Source organism: Capra hircus, chromosome 17 (assembly GCF_001704415.2).
Source record: "Capra hircus breed San Clemente chromosome 17, ASM170441v1, whole genome shotgun sequence".
In the NCBI taxonomy this organism is placed as follows: domain Eukaryota; kingdom Metazoa; phylum Chordata; class Mammalia; order Artiodactyla; family Bovidae; genus Capra; species Capra hircus.
In genome coordinates, this window is record NC_030824.1 from 9,273,132 (window position 1) to 9,300,252 (window position 27,121).

Genomic DNA, 27,121 nt, shown 5'->3' on the forward strand with positions numbered 1-27,121 from the left:
TCAATGAACAGTTTTTGAGCGTAGTCCAAACCTTCTTTGCCCAAGAAATTCCAATTTTATACTTGTACAATCTATGGGAAATTCAGAACACGGTTGCCTTTCCTTACTTTGATACTGTTTTTATTTTGAATTACATACATGGAGCATAGCACTGAGGTGTGTTCAACACTTTGGGCTGCCAAAGGTGGTAATCAGGCTCTGGACTAGAGTAGGAATCCTCCCCAAACCCACGTAACCAGAGCTTGGTGCTTGATGCAGGCTACATAATGGTCCCAAAAAGTGTCCTGTCTTAATCCCTCAACCTCATGCATATTACTTTATATGTCAAAGAGTACTTGGCAGATGTGATTAAGTGTTTTGCTTGCAGGATCCATCCCTGCAGTGGAAGCAGAGTCCTAACCACTGGACTGCTGGGGAAGACCCAGATGTGATAAAGTTAAAGATCTTGAGGGACATCTCTGGTGGTCCAGGGGTTAAGAATCCACCTTCCCATGTAGGGGATGCGGGTTAGATCCCTGGTGGGGGAACTAAGATCCCACATGCCTCAGGGGGTAACTAAGCCCACGAGCCACAAGCAGAAGCCTACACCGGATAGATCCCATGTGCTGCAACTAAGACATGATGCAACCAAATAAATAAACGTTTTTTTAAGAAAGACCTCAAGGTGGGGAAGGCAGTATAACACAAAAATATATTTGGTCTTTGTCCTGGGTCCTTGGCACAGAGCTCCTAAAGCCCATGCAATTTCCTGAGAGATGGGAGTATCTTTTGTTATTGGTAAGGAGCTCTTTTTGATCACTCTTGTGATGCCATGGATTAGGGCCTGTCAGCCTCCTCTGTCCATGGAATTTTCCTGGCCAGAATACTGGAGTGGGTAGCCATTTCTTCTCCAGGGGATCTCCCCAACCCAGGGATTGACCCCAGGTCTCCCATGTTGCAGGTGGATTCTTTATGGTCTGAGCTACCAGGGAAGCCCCTTTTTGACCACACCCAAGTTAATGAGTTGACTTAGGGTCAGACTCTAGCCTCAGGATAGGGATGGTCACCAGGAAGACCAAGGGATTAGAAGGCTGGAACTTTCAGCCCAACTGACTTAAGGAAAGGCAGGGAAGTGGCGGTAGTGCTAGTGACCAAGTTCTATATAAAACCCTTGAATAAGATTTGATGAGCTTCTTGATTGATGAACATATCAAGAGGTGCTGGAAATAGTATACCCAGAGAGGGTTCAGTGCTCCCAGCACCACCCTTACTTACTTTGCTCCATTTATGGCTTCCTGAGTTGTACCTTTTATTGCAAACTGGTGAATGGAAGTGAAGTGTTCCTCTGAGCCGAGAGCCGTTATAGCAAACTATCAAAGCTGAGGATGGATTTTTAAGAATCCTCTATTTGTAGCTCAAACAGAAGTGTGGGTCTGACCCAGGGACCCAGTACTTGTGATTGGTATCTGACGTGAGGGGCAGTCTTGGGTATTGAGCCTTAATTTTTGGGTCCATGCTAATTCCAAGTAGTTAAGTGTCAGAACGGGACTGTAGGACATTCAGCTGGTATCTGCGGAGAACTGGAGAATAGCTTGGTGTGGGAAAATCCACACATTTTGGTGTCAGAAGTATTGTGAGCGGAGAAACTATCCTCACAAGGAGATACCCTGGATTTTCCAGTTGGGATGTAACCACACTGGTCTTTTAGAGATCGAGGGTCAGAGAAAGCTGATATGACAGAAGAACCTGGGCTGGAGCACCTGGGAGGAAGGGATCCCAAGTCACGGGAGATGGATGGACACTCCCTACCGTAGGCTTGACACTAACCCACTGAAACTGGCTTTGGACTTCTGACCTCCAGAACTCTAAGAGAATGTACTTAAGTCACAGACTTTGTGGTAACTTATTACAGCAGCAACGGAGAGGTGTTTGGATGCTAAGGAAGAAGGATCTCAGACACAGGGTTCCCAGCCTTGTTCTCTACAAGCAGTCCTGCCCTAAGCATTGCACAGATGCACCAGAGCTACAGGAAGCAGATGGATGGAAAGGAAGGACATCTGAGACGGAAATACTGAGGACTTTGCTGCTGGTCCAGCAGTTAAGACTCCGAGCTTCCACTGTAAGGGGCATGGGTTCAATTCCTTGTCAAGGAACCAAAATCCCACATGCTGTCAGCATGGCAAATGTATTAAAAAAAAAAAAATATATCAAAGAATCTGGAACCTTGCAAAGGAGCTAGTAGAGTGGTACTATGATTTGGGAATCCTTGGTGTTCCTGATATATTAAAATGAATCTGTGAAGTGAAAGCCATTTGCCATGTTGCTACTGAGACGCTGTCTTCACGTTCATTCTCTGGTGAGAGAAAAATGAAGTGTCCAGAGGGTGCAGGACATATTTGACACAGCAACAGACTGAATGTAGAAGCACGCATGAGAAGCCAGCTGTCTTCCATAAACCCAGAAGTTAAGAAATTTGCAAAACCATGAAACAATGCCATTTTGTTTTGGAAATTATTTTTCACAAAAATATTGCATTAACATGGAATGGTTTGTCATTTAAATACAAATATTTTAATAATTATTTGGTCTTAATATGGTATACTATCAACACATAACTCACATGAACAAAAAACTCTTATCACTAATAATTTAAGACCATAAAGAGCTCTGGAGACCAAAAAAGAAAACTCAGTCTTTAATGTACATAAAAATTTCTTGTGGCGATTTTTATAATCACATTTATATTAATAAAATAACATTTTATCCACATGACTTTTGCATATTTATGATTATTTCAAGACTCTTATGTTGCTCTCTTGAATATTCTACCCATCTCTCTCATAAACTTTCATGGACTTCCCTGGTGGCTCAGACGGTAAAGCGTCTGTCTACAATGTGGGAGACCCGGGTTCGATCCCTGGGTCGGGAAGATCCCCTGGAGAAGGAAATGGCATTCCACTCCAGTACTATTGCCTGGAAAATCCCACGGACAGAGGAGCCTGGTAAGCTATAGTCCATGGGGTCACAGAGTCAGACTTCACACGACTGAGCAACTTCATTTTCACTTTCTTTCATAAACAGCACATGAATGTTCAAACAAATCAACACGAAGTATTAAAACATATTTCATAAATCTTAATAGATGAACAGATTTTTCTGATAGTGCAGTCACTAAGACTTCTCGTTCCCAAGGCAGGGGACCCAGGGTCAGTCCCTGGTTCAGAAACTAGACCCGGTGCAGCAAAACCACCACCACCACCCTGTTATCAAAAAAAAAAAAAATCTTGTCATTTTCACCTATTGCTAAACTGAAGTCTGACTACTTTATTTAGTGAGTCTGTAAGGTAACGGGCACTCTCAAGTTGGTACAACCTTCATGGAGGGTAGTGTACTTTGGCACCATTTACCAGAACAGCCTATGGCTTCCCAGGTGGCTCAGTGGGTCTGCTGGCAATGTGGGAGACATGGGTTCGATCCCTGAATCAGGAATTGGCAACCACTCCAGTGTTCTTGCCTAGAAAATCCCATGGACAGAGAAGCTTGGCAGGCAACAGTCCATGGGTGAGACACAGACGGACTCACCTTGAGTCGGACACAAATGAGCGTAACCACAACGGCTTAATAAGTTCTCTAAGCAAACTTTTCCTGGTACTTGCTCATCTGTATGCATATTTCAGATTGTAACTCTCAGGCACCCACTGCTGAGTCTACTTTAACCAAAAAAAGAAAAAGTGGGGAAAAACAGCTGTCTTACAGAGCCATTACAGAGGCGTGTCTAGGCTGTGGGAATGGCATTGCCAAGCTCCTTTCCTGGGAACTGCATTTAGCATTTCAGGTAAAGAACCATTGCTGTGAACTGTGAGCACCTGTGTTTTGTATCATTTTATACCTGTTAGCAAGATATGTCATAAGGTAATTTCACTTTATGCCATTTTAGCTTACAAAAGGTTTCAGAGGAGTACTCTACTTATAGATAGCAGTGAAAACCTACCAGTTCTTATCCATGTAGTTAGTACAGACTCATTCAGTGATGACTGGGGAAAATCCCACTGTTTTGTATTGGTACATGCCTGGCGAAAAAGCTGAAAAGACACTAAGGAAGCTAAGAATGCTTTTCCGAAGAGGAGACTCCTCTGCAGTTTACAGCCCCCAATCCCACTCCTTTTAATAGAGGCTAATATCCCATTAAGTTGGCTATAAGTCATACCACACCTAGAAGCAGATCAAACAAAAAAAAGACACAAAGGAAATGACAAGTTATTTAATTAGGTTCTTTGCAAGAAGTTCAGAATACTACTTTGTGAGGATAAATTCCATTTGTGAGAGCAAACACAGAGCGGAGGTAGCCCTGGAGCTGAGGGACAGCTTTGATTCTTCGCAGAATTTGCGAGTCCACAGCTTTCTGGTCAACCTTGCGCTGCTCTGTGATCTCGTATTTCTAAAGAAAAAGAAAAATCATTAAAAAAAACTCGGCCCAAGAACCAAACTCCTCATAAGAAATCCTCTTTCACAAGTACTCAGTCCTGGGGATATTCAGAAGGCAATTCTGATAATCCTCTTTGGAGAGCTGTGAAACATAACCTATTTTAATATATAACAACCAGTTTTACCCTTTTGCCTACTTTTATATAATATAAAAGGATAAATGATCTATAATTCCCAGGAAAACAGTAGTTCAGAGTTTCATCAAAACCTCAGGCTTCTGAATTGAACTCCTAGCTGCCAACTAGGAATCCAGCACACTACCATTTATTATTATTTAATATTATTTCCCAGATATTCCTCACTCGTTATTTACAGCCTTTCTTTTTAACAGTTCTTAACCTTATTTATTTTTACTCCCAACAGAGGAGCCAGAGTTACCAAAGGCAAAGACAGAAATAGCAGCTTACCTCTCTCTCTGTGTCGAAGATCTCACCCTCCTGGTGTCTGGGTTTACGCAGCTTCTTCTTCTTGAAGTAAGTGTCAGTGAGATATTCCGGAATTTTCACACCACTGATATCGATTTTGGTGGAGGTGGCGATGACAAATTTCTGGTGTGTTCTACGCAGAGGAACTCGATTGAGGGATAGAGGCCCTGGGGGTGGGGGAGGATCAATATAGTGAGGGAAAGGAGCAAATGGTTAAGACCTGACTGGATTTGAAAAAAATATCTGCTGACAAAGGTTCTAGCTTTTTTCTAGGTCAGAAGAAATTCCAAACTGCTTTCCACTGCCAGCATCAAGGCTTTTTTCAAGAGGTGTGGCTTCCCCCATCCCTCACACCTTAAGTTACCCAGACCACCCCTCCCATCTTTAAGTTACGCAGACCAGGAGAGAGCAGAGTTACTCATACAGGTTGGTTAAAAAAAAAAAATCACCAGTGCCTCATGAAAAATTCAAACTGAGGACTTCTAGGAACTCCATCCTGGGGCCAAGTGGCAGACCAATCACAGGCCTTGTACAGTATTCCTTGGAATTAGCAGACAAACACTCTGCATTACAGGTGGCAATTACTTTATGATATGCCACATTATCATAAAGTTAAATACCTGCTCCCTTAGAATGCATTTGTACACAGGCAATGAAATAGGCTGAAGAATCTCACGGCACTGAAACCTCTACTTAGGTTCCCACCTAAGCAAAATGTATACTTCAGGCTTTTAAAAACACAATTCAAGAGAGTAGTTTCTAAGAGTTTTCATCACAAAGAAAGAACTTTTAAACTTGTCTACTATGGTAATTATTTCATAATATATATATTAATAAATCAAATCATCATATTGTACACCTTCAACTCCTAAGAGTGATGCATATAAGTTATTTCTAAACAAAACTGAAGATAGGGAGAGCTGCAAATTTCAAAGAATACTAAATCCAAGGACTTTCTTACCAGTCACAAGTAGCAAGCCACTGCCCAGCTGCTTCAGGAAAACGACCCTCTGTAAATTAAAAAGAAATGCTACATGGCTTCACAAATAAAACCTGACTTCTAAATTAATCAAATCACAGACTAACTTTGTTAAAGCAAATTTCTACCTATGTATAGATACAACAGTTCTGGAAGGAATTATACCAAACTACTAACAAGGGTGACTCTAGGATATAAGCAGTAATTCGGTGTGCCTTTTTTAACTTAGCAGCCACCACCTTTAACAATGCAAATAAATATCCTTCAACTCTAATTCTATCCCTGCAATTTCATTCTAAGGAAGTAACTCAAACATATTTTTTGAGTACAGGGACACCTGAATCATTTGTAACTAGTATTACCAAAAACAGGAAAAGGTACTCACTTATCTGTTATAGACTAGACACATGATGCTAGGGACTGGATTGTTGGTTCTGTTATGGGGCATCCCATCTCGCCCACGGGACCTCCTGCTGCTAGATGCAGTTAACACAGGCAAACCAATCCCATCCCAAGTGCCAGCGTATTCGGATGCAGTAACTCCGGGCAGCTGAACTCACCTTGCCTCTGTGGCGCCCAGTGAGGATGATCAGAATGGTCCCAGGAGTGATGCTGGCACGCAGCTTCCTCACATGCTTACTGAAGGGTTTTTTGCCATGACTCAACAGTTTCCGAGGCACATCTTCAGTAGGGTAATACCTAGGCTGGAGAAAGCCCATAGGTCCAACTTATTAAAGTAAGCTAATCAAGTCAGTAGAGCTGGGTAGGTAAAACCTTTACTACAGTCTTGCAGTTAGTTGAAACACTTTTGTTTACACTATTGCATTTCACTTCTAAGATTTTAAAAGTAGAAAAGGTCAGTGCTGCTTTATTAGCTTTTCATGCAAGAACACAGGGTAGAAACTGAGAGAGCTGTGTGTTCAAGCAGAGGGAAAGATCCAGCAAGTAAATCTGGGGTCAAACCAAACTTTAGTGTACTGCATGGCTTATGCACTGTCGTGTAGCAGCCATTCTCAAGCTTTTCTAAGGTTTCTGACTCTGCTGTAAACCACATTTCAGAAAACAAAGGCCTGACACATTCTGTATGCTATGAAAAAACCAAGGCTTGTTTTCCAATTAAAATGTTCACACACATCACACTAACGTGCATGACTTCCACATCATTCACAAAGAAAAACAAACTGTACAGAACCAAAGATACTAGCTTAGATCATCAAGACTGCCAGTTCATTTATTGTAAAAATAAGACCCCACAGACAAGTAACAGACCCTATGACAAGTAACTCACAACAATCTAATTCTATCATTTTAGTGGACACTTCTGCTTTTACCACAAACATGAATGGCTAACAGAAAAATCAGTTCACAAAACCTTTGATAAGAAATCAAAGTGCCATTTTTGCTCTTGTGCAGTAATATTCAACTGTGCAGAGTGAAATACCTCTGGGAATAGTCCCATAATGGAAATCAGAGCAAACCTTTCTTTTTCACAGAGAAAATGCTGTGTCTTGTGCATGGTAAAGAGGGGCCAAGAAACACAGCTTTAGTGGACAAATGTTCTATAGGTCTGGCCGCATTTCTAGGCTCTGTGCAGGGTAAATTTCACAAACCCGAGAGGCGAAACTTTATTCCAGCTTTATAAGAAACAAAAGCGCAGAGAAGTAACTGCTGAGGAATAGTAATAAGTGAAAGTGAACTCGCTCAGTCCTGTCGGACTCTTTGCGACCCCATGGACTGTAGCCCACCAGGCTCCTCCATCCATGAGATTCTCCAGTCAACAATACTGGAGTGGGTTGCCATTTCCTTCTCCCGGGGATCTTCCCGACCCAGGGATGGAACCTAGGTCTCCCGCATTGCAGGCAGATGCTTTAACTTCTGAGCCACCAGGGAAGTGATAAAGCCAAGTCATAAACCCAAAACTTGCTACCCTCCATTAGTAATCCTCTGGTAAACACAAACTTCCAGAACCTTGAGCACACACAAAAATGCTCACAAGATACAACACAACTCCCAACTTAAGATCTCCAAATCTTACCATTTTGCGAAGTTTGACCACTCGGGTACCACCGTTCTTGTCGCCACCAACTGGTTTTGTGACAGTAGCAAGGGCACGAACCTTCTTTTTCTTTTCGACCTATGAGGAGACAAACACATCACAAAGTCAGAGGCAGACAAACATTTTAAGCTTAAGAAAATGCCCAATGAGTTCCCCTCATCCCTTACCTTGGATTTAGGTGCTGAATATTTTCTCTTGTACAAGGCCTTTCTGGAGTACATGGCTGATCGGGAATATCTGCCAATTCCTCTGACCAGGACAGGATTTCGGCTGCAGTGGGGCTTCCCCTTCTTAACCTTCTTCACCTTTTCCACCTTTTTAGCCTTCTTGCCAGCATCAGCCTTCTTGGCTTCAGGTTTTTTCTCCTTAGTATCTGGCTTCTCAGCCTTTTCACCCGCCATCTACCAATACACGTATTTTTTTTTTTTTAAGGCATTTCACCAGGTATCCCATAGCTATACACTGACAGGCCTCCCAAACTACAAGTTCTCATCCTCCAAGTAGCTAAAACGTCCTTTTCATTCTTCCCACTCTTAAGATACAGGCCTTCCTCCTAATCCCACCTTTGCAACAACATCCGTAATGGTGTAATTTTTAGGTTGTCTCCCACAATACACTATAACCTCTTCGACGAGCCAAAGACACCTCACGCCCGTTAAGTGTTTGCTGCATATTTTGATGTCACAGGTCCTTATTCCATTATTTCTATTTTGCAAATTAAAAATTCTAGGCACAGGCCAAAACAATTTCCAAAGCCAGGAAGCAGCGAGACTCTAACTTGAAATCGCTCGCTTTCAGGACTGTTCTCACCAGACTGCCTCATTCAAGAAATTCGGCTTAGGAGGCGAAGACACACACACACTAAGTCCAAACTAAGCCCAGAGAGAAAAAAACGCAAAGCCCCGGAGCAGACTTCCGGCCCGCGGACTGGGCAAGAGGGGAAAGCAGCATTTGGCCTCACCCTCAAATCCACAACGTGGCAGAGACAAGCTAGGTTGCGTATTCTGGAACCCAGACTGGGGATTCCAGAGCGCGCGTCGCCGCTCTAGTCCCTGCGGCCCAGCCAGTCCGCTACGAATCCCTGGAAGGGCCCTGTTTCCCCAGTACAGGAAGGTGGCGAGCAACCGGAGCCTCTACAACATTCCACCTCACCCTCTTCGTGCCCTACCGTAAACCCAAGAGAGAGAAATGAAGCGTCCGGGAGGCCTCTCAGAAGGTCCCGAGGGTGTCTGACCCCTGCAGATGTCGACTTGATACCCTCTCGGCTAGGATGGCGAAGGATTGGGATCTTGAAATCTAGTCCTGAAGAGACATACCACCATTCTTACCTTGCAAGATGGGAAAGAGAACTAAGATCCTGGCTTCCGGTCTATAAGGAATGAGTTTCACTTCCTTCCGGGTCTGAGGCATTATGGGAAATGTAGTTCAGCCTCTTTGGTACTGTATACAGGACTGATTTTCACAGGAGGCGAAAGTGGAGAATACGTTTTCTGAAAATGCTCCATTTTATAGACTAGTAGAATTCTCAGAGTACTTTTGGGAACGGGCCTAAAGTTGAAACTTTTATTTTGCCTACCAAAGACATTAGAAAGCATTACCATTTTAAATAGTAAGAAAGTATAGATGAATGGGTATATCTTTCCTTTTGTCCTTTGCTTTTTGCTTCTCTTCTTTTCACAGCTATTTGTAACGCCTTCTCAGACAGCCATTTTGCTTTTTTGCATTTATTTTTCTTCAGTTCAGTTCAGTCGCTCAGTTGTGTCTGACTCTTTGCGACCCCATGAAGCGCAGCACGCCAGGCCTCCCTGTCCATCACCATCTGCCGGAGTTCACTCAGACTCAAGTCCATCGAGTCCGTGATGCCATCCAGCCATCTCATCCTCAGTCGTCCCCTTCTCCTCCTGCCCCCAGTCCTTCCCAGCATCAGAATCTTTTCCAGTGAGTCAACGCTTCGCATGCAGTGGCCAATCTTAATCCCTGTCTCCTGTACAATGTCACGAACCTCCATCCATAGTTCATCAGGCACTCTGTCTATCAGATCTAGTCCCTTAAATCTATTTCTCACTGCCACTGTATAGTCATAGGGATTTGATTTAGGTCATACCTGAATGGTCTAGTGGTTTTCCCCACTTTCTTCAATTTAAGTCTGAATTTGGCAACAAAGAGTTCATGATCTGAGCCACAGTCAGTTCCCAGTCTTGTTTTTGCTGACTGTATAGAGCGTCTCCATCTTTGGCTGCAAAGAATATAATCAATCTGATTTTGGTGTTGTCCATATGGTGATGTCCATGTGTAGAGTCTTCCCTTGCATTGTTGGAAGAGGGTGTTTGCTATGATCAGTGCGTTCTCTTGGCAGAACTCAATTAGCCTTTGCCCGGCTTCATTCTGTACTCCAAGGCCAAATTTGCCTGTTACTCCAGGTGTCTCTTGACTTCCTACTTTTGCATTCCAGTCCCCTATAATGAAAAGGACATCTTTTTTGGGTGTTAGTTCTAGACGGTCTTGTAGGTCTTCATAGAACTGTTCAACTTCAGCTTCTTCACCATTACTAGTCAGGGCATAGATTTGGATTACTGTGATATTGAATGGTTTGCCTTGGAAATAAACAGAGATCATTCTGTCGTTCTTGAGATTGCATCCAAGTACTGCATTTCGTACTCTTTTGTTGACCATGATGGCTACTCCATTTCTTCTAAAGGATTCCTGCCCACAGTAGTAGATATAATGGTCATCTGAGTTAAATTCACCCATTCCAGTCCATCTTAGTTCGCTGATTCCTAGAATGTTGATGTTCACTCTTGCCATCTCCTGTTTGAGCACTTGCAATTTTCCTTGATTCATGGACCTAACATTTCAGATTCCTGTGCAATATTGCTCTTTACAGCATCAAACCTTGCTTCTATCACCAGTCCCATCCACAACTGGGTGTTGTTTTTGCTTTGGCTCCATCCCTTCTTTCTTTCTGGAGTTATTTCTCCACTGATCTCCAGTAGCATATTGGGCACCTACGAACCTGGGGAGTTCCTCTTTCAGTATCCTATCATTTTGCCTTTTCTTACTGTTCATGGGGTTCTCAAGGCAAGAATACTGAAGTGGTTTGCCATTCCCTTCTCCAGTGGACCACATTCTGTCAGACCTCTCCACCATGACCTGCCTGTCTTGGGTGGCCCCCCACAGCATGGCTTAGTTGCACTGAATTAGACAAGGCTGTGGTCCGTGTGATCAGATTGGCTAGTTGTCTGTGATTGTGGTTTCAGTCTGTTTGCCCTCTGATGCCCTCTCTCAGCGCCTACGATCTTATTTGGGTTTCGCTTATCTTGGACGTGGGGTAGCTCCTCTCTGCCGCTCCTGTGCTATTGCAGCCACCACTCCTGCGCCATGGACCCATTTGAAGGACCCATCTGAAGGACCCATCTGAATGTAGAGTTCCAAAGAATAGCAAAGAGAGATAAGAAGCCTTCCTCAGAGATCAATGCAAAGAAATAGAAGAAAACAATAGAATGGGAAAGACTAGAGATCTCTTCAAGAATATCAGAGATACCAAGGGAAAGTTTCATGCAAAGATGGGCTCAATAAAGGACAGAAATGGTCTGGACCTAACAGAAGCAGACGATATTAAGGAGAGGTGGGAAGAATACACAGAAGAAAAAAGATCTTCACGACCCAGGTAATCATGATGGTGTGATCATTCACCTAGAGCCAGACATCCTGGAATGTGAAGTCAAGTGGGCCTTAGGAAGCATCACTAAAAACAAAGCTAGTGGAGGTGATGGAATTCCAGTTGAGCTGTTTCAAATCCTAAATGATGATGCTATGAAAGTGCTGCACTCAGTATGCCAGCAAATTTGGAAAACTCAGCAGTGGCCACAGGACTGGTAAAGGTCAGTTTTCATTCCAATCCCAAAGAAAGGCAATGCCAAAGAATACTCAAACTATCACACAATTGCACTCATCTCACATGCTAGTAAAGTAATGCTCAAAATTCTCCAAGCCAGGCTTCAGCGATCTGTGAACCATGAACTTCCAGATGTTCAAGCTGGTTTTAGAAAAGGCAGAGGAACCAGAGATCAAATTGTCAACATCCACTGGATCATGGAAAAAGCAAGAGAGTTCCAGAAAAACATATATTTCTGCTTTATTGACTATGCCAAAGCATTTGACTGTGTGGATCACAATAAACTGTGGAAAATTCTTAAAGAGATGGGAATACCAGAACAACCTGACCTGCCTCTTGAGAAATCTGTATGCAGGTCAGGAAGCTACAGTTAGAACTGGATATGGAACAACAGACTGGTTCCAAATAGGAAAAGGAGTATGTCACGGCTGTATATTGTCACCCTGCTTATTTAACTGATATGCAGAGTACATCAAGAGAAACTCTGGGCTGGAGGAAGCACAAGCTGGAATTAAGATTGCCAGGAGAAATATCAATAACCTCAGATATGCAGATGACACCACCTTTATGGCAGAAAGTGAAGAGGAACTCAAGAGCCTCTTGATGAAAGTGAAAGAGGAGAATGAAAAAGATGGCTTAAAGCTCAACATTCAGAAAACTAAGATCATGGCATCCAGTCCCATCACTTCATGGGAAATAGATGGGGAAACAGTGGAAACAGTGCCTGACTTTTTTGGGGGAGAGCTCCAAAATCACTGCAGATGGTGATTGCAGCCATGAAATTAAAAGATGCTTACTCCTTGGAAGGAAAGTTATGACCAACCTAGACAGCATATTAAAAAGCAGAGGCATTACTTTGTCAACAAAGGTCTGTCTAGTCAAGGCTATGGTTTTTCCAGAGGTCATGTATGGATGTGAGAGTTGGACTGTAAAGAAAGCTGAATGCCAAAGAATTGATGCTTTTGAACTGTGGTGTTGGAGAAGACTCTTGAGAGTCCCTTGGACTGCAAGGAGATCTAACTAGTCCATCCTAAAGGAGATCAGTCCTGGGTGTTCATTGGAAGGACTGATGTTGAAGCTGAAACTCCAATACTTTGACCACCTGATGTGAAGAGTTGACTCATTTGAAAAGACCCTGATGCTGGGAGGGACTGAGGGCAGGAGGAGAAGGGGACAACAGAGGATGAGATGGTTGGATGGCATCACCGACTCAATGGACGTGGGTTTAGGTAGACTACGGGATTTGGTGATGGACAGGGAGGCCTGGCGTGCTGCGGTTCATGGAGCTGCAAAGAGTTGGACATGACTCTGCGACTGAACTGAACTGATAGATAGATGAATGGCTTCCCAGGTGGCGCTTGTGGTAAAGAACACACCTCCCAATGCTGGAGATGCAAGAGACATGGTTGGATTTCTGGGTCTGGAAGATTCCCTGGAGGAGGGCTTGACAACCTGCTCCAGTATTCTTGCCTGGAGAATTCAATGGCCAGAGAAGCCTGGTGGGCTATAGTTCATGGGGTCCCATAGAGTTGGACAGGACTGGAAGGACTTAGCACATAGATGGATGAAGGACTTATCCCAAATAAAGTGAAACCTATCCGATGAAAGGCTAGATGGGAACCTTCCAGGGACATTTTCTCCACAATTACCTAAAGCCTGCATCGCCTAATCAGACTACAGCCTGTGCTCAATGACAGCAGGTTTAAAAAGCTAGAATTTGTTTTACCGTATTTATTGAAATATAGTTGATTTACAATGGTGTGCCAGTCTTTGGTGTATGACAAAGTGAGTCAATTTACACATAGATACATTATTTTAAAAATATTTATTTTTCATTATGGTTTATCCCAGGAGATTGGGTATAGTTCCCTTTGTAATACAGTAGTAGAAAAGGCTAGAATTTAAAACCAATGAAGTACATTCCTGCCCTTGAGAACACATATTCAAGGAAAAAACAAACAGAGAAATGAATAATTATAAGTTACTTCTTCTGGGGGATTTAGGAAAGTTTTGCAAAAGACTTTGGTTTTGCATTGGATTTGGAAGACTAGATACAAATTTAGCAGATGGAAGTGGCAATTGGAACAATAAATGCAGGGGGCATGGAGGCATCAAGGGGCATGGAGGCATCAAAGAGCACGATTGTTCGTTCCCTCCACATTCCCTCCCTGGCCACTTTGCCCTCTGTTTCTTCATTTCTAAAATGGAAAAAAAAAAAAAAAGAAAGGAGATAACCATAATATGTACCTCACAGAATTGTTGGGAAGATTAGGTAAGTTAATATATACAAAATCACTAAGTATGGCATTTTATGCATGGAAAGGGCTAAATATCTGTTCTTGTTGTCACTGCCACCAGCACCATCATCACCATCTAGGTCATAGCTGTGAATGATGTAATGGAGCAGGACCCTGTGGGGTCTTACTATGTGCCAAGTATTCTGCTAAAAACTATACACCAGGGGTGGGAAGAGCAATGCTGTATGATATGTGCCTAGCACTGCTTTATGTATCTTCCCTTATTTCATTGAATCCTCCTGACAGCCTATAGGGGATACTATTATGGGAAAACTCGGACTCAAAGAGGTGCAGTAACTTGCCCACAGCATGGATCAGATTTCAGAGAGTGCACTCTTAACCAATAGTCTGTGAAGATTAAAGAACTGATTAATGAAGATGAATAAGACAGCTTGCTGTGCATATTAATAGAATTAAAAATAAGAATAGTTATTATCTCTTGCAAAACCAATAGCACGGTACATCTTATAGGGTTTTGTGTGTGTGTGTATGTTTTAAACTTCACTGCAGCCCTTAAGGTAACATGTACACAATACAATATCTTTCAGCTTGAAGTTTCCGTTCTCTTCCATTTGCTGTTGCTGGTGGCTAGAGCTTTATGCCTTGCTGTATACAAACCACTTGCTTCAATGCTGTGTCCCTGAGAATAATGTAGCCTTTTCTGGTTCCAGGTGACTAAGGACACAAATGCAGTGATCAGATGCTTACGAAGGTCTCAGAAATATCAGTGGGACACTTCTGACCACAGTAGAGGCAGAGTTGCCACGTTTGTTGAAACATGGGGCTTCTACCCATGTCTGCCTTCCACATGGGTTAAGATGAATAAGATCCTAATAGGCTGCATTTAGAACCAGTAACTAAAAGTGGGGTCTGGCTACTCACTGCTCAGAAGACATTAAAGAGTCAAGGTTGGCGAAGAGGAAAGTTTGCTTTATTTTGGATGCCAGCAATTCCTGTCCAAAGGCTGACTCTCTTACCCAACAATTGGGGGCAAGAGTTTTTATAGGCAGAGGGAGGGAGCTATGTGTAGAAATAGCAGTCAGCTCTGGTAGTCCTCTTGAAATTGGCCTGACCAGCGTCATCTTTAACTAAGTACAGCTGGTCTTCAGTTCCAGGGTTGATTTGTTCCCATTTTCTTGAGGTCGGTTCTCGGAATTGTGGCAGCTTGTTTCACGACTTCAGTCTGGTCATCGTGTAGATAAGTTCTTCCACCTGGTGGGGGTTTTAGACTCTATAAGACAGCTCACAGGATGTGGCTCAGAATACTATCTACAGCCTTTGAGAAGGAACTAAAGATCCTTGACTTTGCTTACAGACTAAACTATTATTGTTTTGTCCTGTTTGACTGCTTTTCTTGCTTCTGCATTTTCTCAGTTCTCTAATTAAACGTGTTCTTTGTCTAACGTTTTTCCACAGATGAAAGGCAAGTTGAGGCAAGGATCGTAGTGTCCTACTCCATTTCATACCCATTCAGGATTATTCACTGTCCAGGCATGTAATTTTCTCCAGGAAGAGCTGACACTGTGTCTTTTTTTTTTTTTGAGAATGGGGATGTCAGCACATTTATTTGCTCAGCTTCTTAAGCAAAACACCTCTTAGAAACTGCTACTTCAGAAAATGTATCACAACGAATAAAGTGCAGAATGGCTTATTTGAACCTCTCAAAAATTCTGACAGTCTCGGAGACTTTCTCCTAGTGATGACTCCAAAACGTTTCTTAAATGACTTGTCATTGACACAAAAATATAATGAACTCCCTCTAGTGTTTTGTTGCGGTATTGCAAAATTTAGCATTCACTGTGCTGGGCCTTAGTCGCTCAGTTGAATCGCCTCAGTTGTGTTGGATTCTTTGTGACCCCATGGACTGTAGCCCACCAGGCTCCTCTGTCCGTGGGTATTCTCCAGGCCAGAATACTGGAGTGGGTTGCCATGCCCTCCTCCAGGGGATCTTCCTAACCTAGGGATCAAGCCCAGGTCTCCTGCACTGCAGGCAGATCCTTTACCGTTTGAGCCACCAAGGAACCCCTTAGTTGGGCAAAACATTAATATCATCATTCTGTTATAGAGTAAACAGTATAATTAAGCACCTGGTTTTGCCATCTATAAGGAGGTCATAAATTTGTTCAGCAGTTTATTAATTACAATGTAAATATTTGAAGCCTCAATGCAAGACTTTAACATGATGTAGGACTTTAACATGATGTAGGACTTTAACATGATGTAGGACTTTAACATGAAAGAACTGAGGTTTGATTACAATAAATGGCTTATCCAAGGTCACACATACATTTACATTGAATCCTATCTCTTTGAGCTACTGGAAAACAGAAAACCAGTGGGCAGTTGTGCTACAGAAAGAGTACTACTCTTCCAGCCAGGGATCATTTGTTCTCTGACTTTGTGATAAATCTCTGCACGTGAGTTATCTTATTTTTAAAATGGAGGATGATATTGACAATACTAATAATCACTCCCTTAATGTTAATGTTAAGGTTAATAGCGGTTCACTCCCTCACTCAATTTTCTCATAAGGAAGTTCATGCAAGCACCATTAAAACAGACCACCTGTAAATAAATTGTCTACCAACACAGTAACTGACTAAATACTGAACATCCACACTGTGGAATATTATGCAGATATGGAAAAGCGTGAGTTACATCTCAGTGTGCTGTCTAGTATGGTTCAGTTCAGTTCAGTTCAGTCGCTCAGTCGTGTCCGACTCTTTGCAGCCCAGTGGCCTGCAGCATGCCAGGCTTCCCTGTCCATCACCAACTCCCAGAGCTTGCTCAGACTCATGTCCATCGAGTCAGTGATGCCATCCAAACATCTCATCCTCTGTCGTCCCCTTCTCCTCCTGCCTTCAATCTTTCTCAGCATCAGGGTCTTTTCCAATGAGTCAGTTCTTCACATCAGGTGGCCAAAGTATTGGAGCTTCAGCTTCAGCATCAGTCCTTCCAATGAATATTCGGGACTGATTTCCTTTAGGATTGACTGCGTTGATCTCCTTGCAGTCCAAGGGACTCCAGCATTACAGTTCCAAAGCATCAATTCTTCGCAGAGCAACTTTCTTTTTTTTTTTTTATACCTAACACAATGTAAAGTGAAAGTGAAGTCGCTCTGTCGTGTCTGACTCTTTGCGACCCCGTGGGTTGTAGGCCATGAGGCTCCTGCGTCCATGGGATTTCCCAGGCAAGAATATTGGAGTGGGTTGCCATTTCCTTCTCCAACAACTTTCTTTATAGTCCAACTCACATCCATACATGACTACTGGAAAAGCCATAGCTTTAACTAGACAGACCTTTGTAAGCAAAGTAATGTCTCTGCTTTTTAATATGCTGTCTAGGTTGGTCATAGCTTTTCTTCCAAGGAATAAGTGTCCAGTATGGTTGCATCAGCCAAATGTGGTTATTAAGCACTGGAAATGCAGCCAGTTTACACTGAGATTTCACACATTGTAAGTGCAAAATACACACTGGACTTCAAAGGTTTAAGAAGTAAAATAAAATAATGTAAAATAGTTTTTATATTTGATATTATTTGGGGTTAAATAAGCATATTTTTACAAACTTATTTTACCTGTTTCTTTACCTTTTTACGTGTGACTACCTGAAGTTTTGGGGATTCACAGGTGGCTCAGAGGGTAAAGAGTCTGCCTGCAATGTGAGAGAACAGACTTTGATCCCTGAGTCAGGAAGATCCCCTGGAGAAGGAAATGGCAACCCACTCCAGTACTCTTCCCTGGAAAATCTCATGGACAGAGGAGCCTGGCAGGCTCCAGTCCATAGGGTCGACAGAAGATGAGATGGTTGGAGAGCATCACTGACTCAATGGACATGGGTTTGGGTGGGCTCCGGGAGTTGGTGTTGGACAGGAAGGCCTGGCGTGCTGCAGTTCATGGGGTCGCAAAGAGTCAGACACGACTGAGCGACTTCACTTTCACTGTCTTTCACTAGAAGTTTTAAAATTACATATATGGTATGCTACTATGTATAAAATAGATAACTAATGAGAACTGACTATATAGCATACGGAACTCTATTCAGTGCTCTGTCACCACAGAGCAACTTCTCTAAATGGGAAGGAAGTCCAATAAGGAGGGGAATATATGTATATGTAAAGCCGATTCACTTTTCTGTACAGCAGAAGCTAACACAGCATGATAAAGCAACTATACACCAAAGAAACAAATAGATAAAATCACATATATATGGCTGACATTTTATTTGTATGGACAATCAGTGCTGGTCTAGAGTTCAGTTCAGTTCAGTTCAGTCACTCAGTTGTGTCCGATTAGTTGCAATCCCATGAACTGCAGCACACCAGGCCTCCCTGTCCAACACCAACTCCTGGAGCCCACCCAAACTCATGTCCATTGAGTCGGTGATGCCATCCAGCCATCTCATCCTCTGTCGTCCCCTTCTCCTCCTGCCTTCAATCCCTCCCAGCATCAGGGTCTTTTCAAATGAGTCAACTCTTCACATCAGGTGGCCAAAGTATTGGAGTTTCAGCTTCAATATCTGTCCTTCCAATGAACACTCAGGACTGATCTCCTTTAGGATGGACTAGTTGGATCTCCTTGCAGTCCAAGGGACTCTCAAGAGTCTTCTCCAACACCACAGTTCAAAAGCATCAGTTCTTTGGCACTCAGCTTTATTTATAGTCCAACTCTCACATCCATACATGACCTCTGGAAAAACCATAGCCTTGACTAGATGGACCTTTGTTGACAAAGTAATGTCTCTGCTTTTTAATAGGCTGTCTAGGTTGGTCATAACTTTCCTTCCAAGGAGTAAGCATCTTTTAATTTCATGGCTGCAATCACCATCTGCAGTGATTTTGGAGCCCCCCAAAATAAAGTCTGACACTGTTTCCACTGTTTCCCCATCTGTTTGCCATGACGTGATAGTACCAGGGTTTGGATGGACTCCAGAAGTTTGTCATGGACAGGGAGGCCTGGTGTGCTGAGGTTCATGGGGTCGCAAAGAGTCGGACACGACTGAGTGACTGAACTGAACTGAACTAAACTGATGGGACCAGATGCCATGATCTTAGTTTTCTGAATGTTGAGCTTTAAGCCAACTTTTTCACTCTCCTCTTTCACTTTCATCAACAGGCTCTTGAGTTCCTCTTCACTATCTGCCATAAAGGTGGTGTCATCTGCATATCTGAGGTTATTGATATTTCTCCTGGCAATCTTGATTCCAGCTTGTGCTTCCTTCAACCCAGCATTTCTCATGATGTACTCTGCATATAAGTTAAATAAGCAGGGTGACAATATACAGCCTTGACATACTCTTTTTCCTATTTGGAACCAGTCTGTTGTTCCATGTCCAGTTCTAACTGTAGCTTCCTGACCTGCATACAGGTTTCTCAAGAGGCAGGTCAGGTTGTCTGGTATTCCCATGCCTTGAAGAATTTTCCACAGTTTATTGTCATCCACACAATCAAAGGCTTTGCCATAGTCAATAAAGCAGAAATAGATGTTTTTCTGAAACTCTCTTGCTTTTTTGATGATCCAGCAGATGTTGGCAATTTGATCTCTGGTTCCTCTGCCTTTTCTAAAACCAGCTTGAACATCAGGGAGTTCACGGTTCATGTATTGCTGAAGCCTGGCTTGGAGAATTTTGAGCATTACTTTACCAGCATGTGAGATGAGTGCAATTGTGCAGTAGTTTGAGCATTCTTTGGCATTGCCTTTCTTTGGGATTGGAATGAAAACTGACCTTTACCAGTCCTGTGGCCACTGCTGAGTTTTCCAAATTTGCTGGCATATTGAGTGCAGCACTTTCACAGCATCATCTTTCAGGATTTGAAACAGCTCAACTGGAATTCCATCACCTCCACTAGCTTTGTTTTTAGTGATGCTTCCTAAGGCCCACTTGACTTCACATTCCAGGATGTCTGGCTCTAGGTGAGTGATCACACCATCGTGATTAACTGGGTCTTGATTTTTTGTACAGTTCTTTTGTGTATTCTTGCCACCTCTTTTTATATCTTCTGCTTCTGTTAGTAATGCCCATTATATTTTAAGAGGAAAAAATATCAGAATTTTATTTTTTATATGTATATGCATATATATGTACATATATACAAATGTATGTGTATGTTCAAATACATATATATTATTGTTGTTGTTCAGTTGCTAAGTCATGTCTGACTTTTGTGATCCTATGGACTGAAGCATGCCAGGCTTCCCTGTCGTTCACTATCTCCAGGAGATTGCTCATATTCATGTCCACTGAGTCACTGATGCTGTCTAATCACCTCATCCTCTGCCACCATCTTCTCCTTTTGCCTTCAGTCTTTCCCATCATCAGTGTCTTTTCCAATGAGTCGGCTCTTCCCATCTGGTGGCCAAAGTATTGGAGCTTCAGCTTCAGCATCAGTCCTTCCCTCTAATGAATATTTAGGGTTGATTTCCTTTAGAATTGACTGGTTTCATCTCTTTACTGTGTCCAAGGGACTCTCAAGAGTCTTCTCCAGCACCACCGTTTGAAAGCATTAATTCTTCAGTGCTCAATCTTCTTTATGGTCCAACTCTCACACTACTACTGGAAAAACCATAGCTTTGACTATATGGACCTTTGTCAGCAAAGTGGTGTCTTTACTTTTTAAGGCACTCTCTAGGTTTGTCATAGCTGTCCTTCCAAGGAGCAAGCATCTTTTAATTTCACGGCTTCAGTCACCATCCACAGTGATACACATTATGAACCCATAAATATATATGCACACTAAGGCTCTATTTTTAAAAATCCCTATATATGTTATGTGTGTGAGTGAGTGTGGGTGTGGGCTATGTGTGTTTGTATAGGTATAGAAAAAAGTATGGAAGGATACACACCAAACCATTAACTCTGGTAGGGGTTTGGGAAGGGAGGGTGTATACTTTGTAGAGCAGGGAAAAATCACTGTTTTATTTGATCTGTTTCAAGGAACTTGTATTGTTTTTGTAGCTGAGGAAGGAATTAAAATAAAGTATATCTAAAGGAATATTTGGTTCCAAATAGGAAAAGGAGTATGCCAAGGCTGTATATTGTCACCCTGCTTATTTAACTGATATGCAGAGTACATCATGAGAAATGCTGGGTTGAAGGAAGCACAAGCTGGAATCAAGATTGCTGGGAGAAATATCAATAACCTCAGATATGCAGATGACACCACCCTTATGGCAGAAAGTGAAGAGGAACTAAAAAGCCTCTTGATGAAAGTGAAAGAGGAGAGAGAAAAAGTTGGCTTAAAGCTCAACATTCAGAAAACGAAAATCATGGCATCTGGTCCCGTCACTACATGGCAAATAGATGGGTAAACAGTGGAAACAGTGGCTGACTTTATTTTGGGGGGTTCCAAAATCACTGCAGATGGTGACTGCAGCCATGAAACTAAAAGACGCTTACTCCTTGGAAGGAAAGTTACAACCAACCTAGATAGCATATTCAAAAGCAGAGACATTACTTTGTCAACAAAGGTCTGTCTAGTCAAGGCTATGGTTTTTCCAGTGGTCATGTATGGATGTGAGAGTTGGACTATAAAGAAAGCTGAGTGCCGAAGAATTGATGCTTTTGAACTGTGGTGTTGGAGAAGACTCTTGAGAGTCCCTTGGAGTGCAAGGAGATCCAACCAGTCCATCCTAAAGGAGATCAGTCCTGGGTGTTCACTGGCAGGACTGATAGTGAAAGTGAAAGTGAAGTCGCTCAGTCGTGTCCGACTCTTTGCGACTTGTGGACTGTAGCCGACCAATCTCCTCTGTCCATGGGATTCTCCAGGCAAGAATACTGGAGTGGGTTGGAAGGACTGATGGTGAAGCTGAAACTGCAATACTTCGGCCACCTGATGCGAAGAGTTGACTCATTGGAAAAGACCCTGATGCTGGGAGGGATTAAGGGCAGAAGGAGAAGGGGACGACAGAGAATGAGATGGCTGGATGACATCACTGACTCGAAGGATGTGAGTTTGGGTAACCTCTGGGAGTTGGTGATGAACAGGGAGGCCTCACGTCATGCGATTTGTAGGGTCGTAAACAGTCGGACACGACTGAGCGACTGAACTGAACTGAACTGAACTGAATGGAATGTTTATTAAGCTTGTTCATGCCTGTGCTAGGCTCTGGGCATAAAAAGATGAAGACAATGAGTTTAAGAAGAGCTCCTGATCTAGGGGAAGAGACAGGAAATCAACCAACAATATTAGGGACTGACAGAGGCATGAACAGGCAAATCCCAAAGTTTAGGGAGAGTTTTTTTTTTGTTTCTGCTTTCTGTTCACATTAGTTCCCCAACCAGGGATTCAACCTTGGCCCATGGTAATGAAAGCACTGAGCCCTAACCACTGGGCATGCTCAGCTGATCAGTCATGTCTGATTCCTTTGTAACCCTACGGACTTGTAGTCCACCAGGCTCCTCTGCCCATGGGAATCTTCATGCAAGAATACTGGAGTGGGTGGCCATTTCCTACTCCAAAGGATCTTCCCGATGCAGAGATCAAAGCTGCATCTCCTGCGGCTCCAGCACTGGCAAGAGGATTCCTTTCCACACTGAGCCACCTAGGAAGCCCCCTAACCACTAGACTGCCAGGGAATTTCCAGGGAGAGGTTTCTATTTTATTTTGAGGAAGTAGTCAAGGGATGTGTGCAGTGAATGTTTCCTAGAGGAGCTGATTGAGTTGGAGCTGAATCTTGCATGACGTTCAGTTTCCCAGATGGAGATGAACTTAAAGGGTATTTAATTAATTAATTAATTTAAAAATTTTACTTGACTGTACTGGGTCTTCGGTGCTGCAGGGAGGATCTTTTAATTGTGCTATGTGGGATCTAGCTCCCTGACCAGGGATCGAACCAGGGCCCCTTGCATTGGGAGTGTGGAATCTTAGCCACTGAACCACCAGGGAAGTCCCCTAAAGGATATATTATTAAGAAGGATTAAATTTTGAAAGACAAGGATACAAGAAACAGCTAGAGGCCTTTGGAAACTACCAGATTATGTGAAGAAGTTGAGGTAAATGAAACTGACCAAGTAGGCATAGTTCATGTTTAGAAGGGCCCCGTGGAAGAATTTTCACTCACATTAAAGGCTTTGAACTTCTTTCATGGAAAGGACATGGCTAGATTTCTATTGTAGAAAGATCATTCTAGTTGTTGAGTGTATAAAACATAGAAGATACTGGGGGAGCAATGGCTTCTTCACTCACACAGCTTACAGCTTGGGAATTCCCTGGCTGTCCAATGGTGACTTGGCACATTCATCGCTGTGGCCTGTGTTCAATCCCTGGTCAAGGAATTAAGATCCTGCAAGCCATGTAGTGCGTCCAAAAGAAAAAAAAAATGCTTACAGTTTACTTTTGAAAAGAGACTAATGATAACCAGCATTTATCACATGCTGACTTTGCCAGGCACTGTTTTAAGTACTTCATAAACATTAACTCTTTTATTTTTTATGCTTACCCTACAGTAGGTGCTGGACTGGATGAAGCACAATCTGGAATCAAGATTGCCAGGAGAAATATCAATAACCTTAGATATGCAGATGATGCCTCCCTTATGACAGAAAGTAAAGAACTGAAGAGCCTCTTGATGAAAGTGAAAGAGGAGAGTGAAAAAGTAGGCTTACAACTCAACATTCAGAAAGCTAAGATCATGGCATCTGGTCCCATCACTTCATGGCAAATAGATGGGGAAACAGTGGAAACAGTGCCAGACTTTATTTGGGGGGGCTCCAAAATCACTACAGATGGTGATTGCAGCCATGAAATTAAAAGACGCTTCCTCCTTGGAACAAAAGTTATGACCAACTGAGACAATGTATTAAAAAGCAGAGACATTTGCTGACGAAGGTCCATCTACAAAGCTATGGTTTTTCCAGTAGTCATGTATGGATGTGAGAGTTGGACTATAAAGAAAGCTGAGCGCCGAAGAATTGATGCTTTTGAACTGTAGTCTGGAGAAGACTCTCTAGAGTCCCTTGGACTGCAAGGGGATCATAGCAGTCAATCCTAAAGGAAATCAGTCCTGAATATTCATTGGAAGGACTGATGAAGTTGAAACTTCAATACTTTGGCCACCTGATGTGAAGAACTGACTCATTGGAAAAGACCCTGATGGTGGGAAAGAGTGAAGGCAGGAGGAGAAGGGGATGATAGAGGATGAGATGGTTGAATGGCATCACTGACTCAATGGACATGAGTTTGAGTAAACTCTGGGAGGTGGTGATGGACTGGGAGGCCTGGTGTGCTGCAGTCCATGAGGTCGCAAAGATCCAGACATGACTGACTGAACTGAACTGATGGTAGGTAGGATTTTGATCTCTCCATTTTACAGAGAAGTAAACTGAGAAACAGAGGACCCAAGTGACTCGCCTGAGGACACCCAGGCAAGCTAAACTTTGGAGATTAACAGCTTAATCCTCATATGATATTGTGTCTTAGATTTATAATGGAATGTGTTCAGTTCTAAGCTACAATAGGTGTCTTAGTATTGATCAGTCAGTCCTGTCTGATGCTTTGTGACCCCATGTAGCCTGCCAGGCTATTCTGTCCTTAGGATTCTCCAGGCAAGAACACTAGAGTGGTTTGCCATTCCCTTCTCCAGGGGATCTTCCTGACTTAGGGATAGAACTCGGGTCTCCTGCATTGCAGGCAGATTCTTTACCATCTGAGCCACCAGGTGTCTTAGGGACCATCTAAACTGGGTTGGGAGAATGAGGTGATTCTTTCTGTTCCAGAGGAGATGACTTTTAGCCTGAGATCAGAGGCATAGACTAGAGTTCATGGGGAGGGTCAGAATCCTCCAAGGAGAGGGAGTAGATTGTTTAAAGGCCCTGAGGTGGAAGAGAACATGGCTATTGAGAGGAACTGAAAGTCATTCAGCATGGCTGGATCATAGAGTGGTGGTGAGAAAAGGGGCTGGTAAAGTGAGCAGGGACCAGACCAGGTGATTGTCAAATGCTTTTAAAAACTCAAGCTGCATACTGTGCATTTTATATATGTTTTCATTTTTGGGGGGCCATGCTGCATCATGAGGGATCTTAGTTTCCCAACCAGGAATTGAACTGTGCCCCCTTCATTGGAAGAATGGAGTCTTAACTACTGGACCACTAGGAAAGTCCAGAAAAAAATTTTTTTGACCGTGTTTTAAAAGCAGTGAGAATACATTGAAGTGTTCAACTGAAAGAGTGACTAGTTTTGCAGTTTAGATTACCGGGGCTATTATGTGGTGAATAGTTGGAGAGAGCAAGCCTTCAGGCTTAAGGTCAGATAGGATGTTGTTTGCCATCTGGGTGGCCAGATTCAGGGGAATGAAAAGAAACAGGCTGGACAACTGCTTGTTCAAAGTCTATGGCTTAAATTGGCATATATTAAAGACAATTTTTGTAAGAATTTTTGAGTAGCATCAGTGCTGAAGAAATTAGCATACTGTATGAGAGTTCTTTGTATAGGAATGATGTGGGGAACACTGGGAGGGGAAAAAAATGAGGATTTTGGAGCTCTGCCGTTGTGGGTTTGAATTTTGGTTCTGCCATGTACTAGATCTGTGGCCTTTCATGAGTCACAGGGGCAGATTTTTCTCAGATAAAAAGCTCTACCGTCTCACTCTGGTCTGAGCTCCCCCATCTCCATCATCTCCAGTGTTACAGTGTTCTGAACTGGTCTCTGTTTCCAGCCTTGCCCTCGTGATTCAGTTACTGAAAGTACCCAAAGGAATACTTTCAAAGCATAGATTATATTCTTCTCTGCTTAAAATCTTTTAATGACTCTCCATTTTACTGTTCATTTATCTTTTTTTTTTTTTTTACTAGATTAAAAAAAATTTTTTTTGGCCTATGGGATCTTACTTCTTCAACCAGGGATGGAACCCAAGCCCCTTGCATTGGAAGCACAGGGAGTTAACCACTGGACTGCCTGGGAAGTCCCTACTATTTATTTCAATAGGCTTTGGACCCTATATCATCTCTACCCCTTCTTCATCTCATTTGCTGCTACTCCCCCTGCATCTCCTATATCACCCCCCCATCCCCCACCTCCTGCTGTGCTCCAACTTCTCTGGCGGTTCAGACTTGTGAAGAATTTGCCTGCAATGCTCTCCCTTTTTCTTCAAATACAGAAGTCAGCCTCTAGCCTCAGAGCCTTTGCACTGGCCTCCTCCTGTACTCGAAATGCTCTTTTTCTAAATTTCCACTGACTGCTCAGGGTTTCCCTGGTGGCTCAGACGGTAAAGTGTCTGCCCGTAATGTGGGAGACCTGGGTTTGATCCCTTGGTCGGGGAAGATCCCCTAGAGAAGGAAACGGCAACCCACTCTAGTACTCTTGCCTGGAAAATTCCCATGGGTGGAGGAGCCTGGTAGGCTACAGTCCATGGGTGGCAAAGAGTCAGACACAACTGAGCAGCTTCACTACTAGACTGCTCCTTGACTCAAATATCATCCTTAGTGAAGCTTTCCCTAAATACCCCATTTAAAGTAATATAAAGGGCAACGGAGAAAAGAAGGGAGATGAGTATTGGGGATATTATCTCAATTGTTTTATTTATCTCGATTACTGTAGCTCCCCCCATGAGAATATCGGGGATTTTTGTCTTTTCAGTTCACTCTTTTATCTCTATAGTGGAAAATCAGTGCCTAGCAGACAGAAAACGCTCACGTTTCCTTCTAATGATAATAGAGCTAATAATTACACACACAAAAAAGTGAAAAAGTCCAAGTGTTAGTTGCTCAGTTGTGTCCAACTCTTTGTGACTCCATGGACGGTAGCATCACAGGCTTCTCTATGGAATTCTACTGGCAAGAATACTGGATTGGGTAGCTATTCCCTTCTCCAAGGGATACTCCCGACCTAGGGATTGAACTGGGATTTCCTGCATTGCAGGCAGATTCTTTACCATCTGAGCCACCAGGGAAGCCCCAATAACTACAGCAGAGAGTGAGTAAAAGTCGCTCAGTCGTGTCCGACTCTTTGCAACCCCATGGACTATACAGTTCTTGGCATTCTCCTGGCCAGAATACTGGAGTGGGTAGCCT

The 27,121-nt window shown here is 42.9% G+C and overlaps 1 protein-coding gene across 2 annotated transcripts; it reads right to left on the bottom strand.

The window, feature by feature from the left end:
- On the bottom strand, positions 4,225-9,290 carry RPL6 (ribosomal protein L6). Of its 2 annotated transcripts, none has more exons than XM_013970794.2 (7): positions 9,253-9,290; positions 8,092-8,325; positions 7,904-8,002; positions 6,429-6,572; positions 5,851-5,899; positions 4,872-5,056; positions 4,225-4,417 (listed from the first exon to the last, which is right to left on the bottom strand). In XM_013970794.2, exons 2-7 carry the CDS (start codon positions 8,323-8,325, stop codon positions 4,265-4,267), a joined length of 864 nt encoding a protein of 287 aa, XP_013826248.2. In that variant the 5' UTR covers positions 9,253-9,290; the 3' UTR covers positions 4,225-4,264. The 2 variants fall into 2 exon arrangements, with proteins under 2 accessions (XP_013826248.2, XP_005709463.3); XM_005709406.3 differs by lacking the exon at positions 9,253-9,290 and adding an exon at positions 9,093-9,250.

Bases quoted from the DNA above. Each gene is read 5' to 3' on its own strand.
- RPL6 (XM_013970794.2), bottom strand. From the start codon at position 8,325: ATGGCGGGTGAAAAGGCTGAGAAGCCAGATACTAAGGAGAAAAAACCT. The intron at 5,900-6,428 runs GTGAGTTCAGCT...TTTAATTTACAG, and splicing joins CTGGGCGCCACAGAGGCAAG to AGGGTCGTTTTCCTGAAGCA. The intron at 5,057-5,850 runs GTAAGAAAGTCC...CCCCACCCCCAG, and splicing joins TGGCTTGCTACTTGTGACTG to GGCCTCTATCCCTCAATCGA.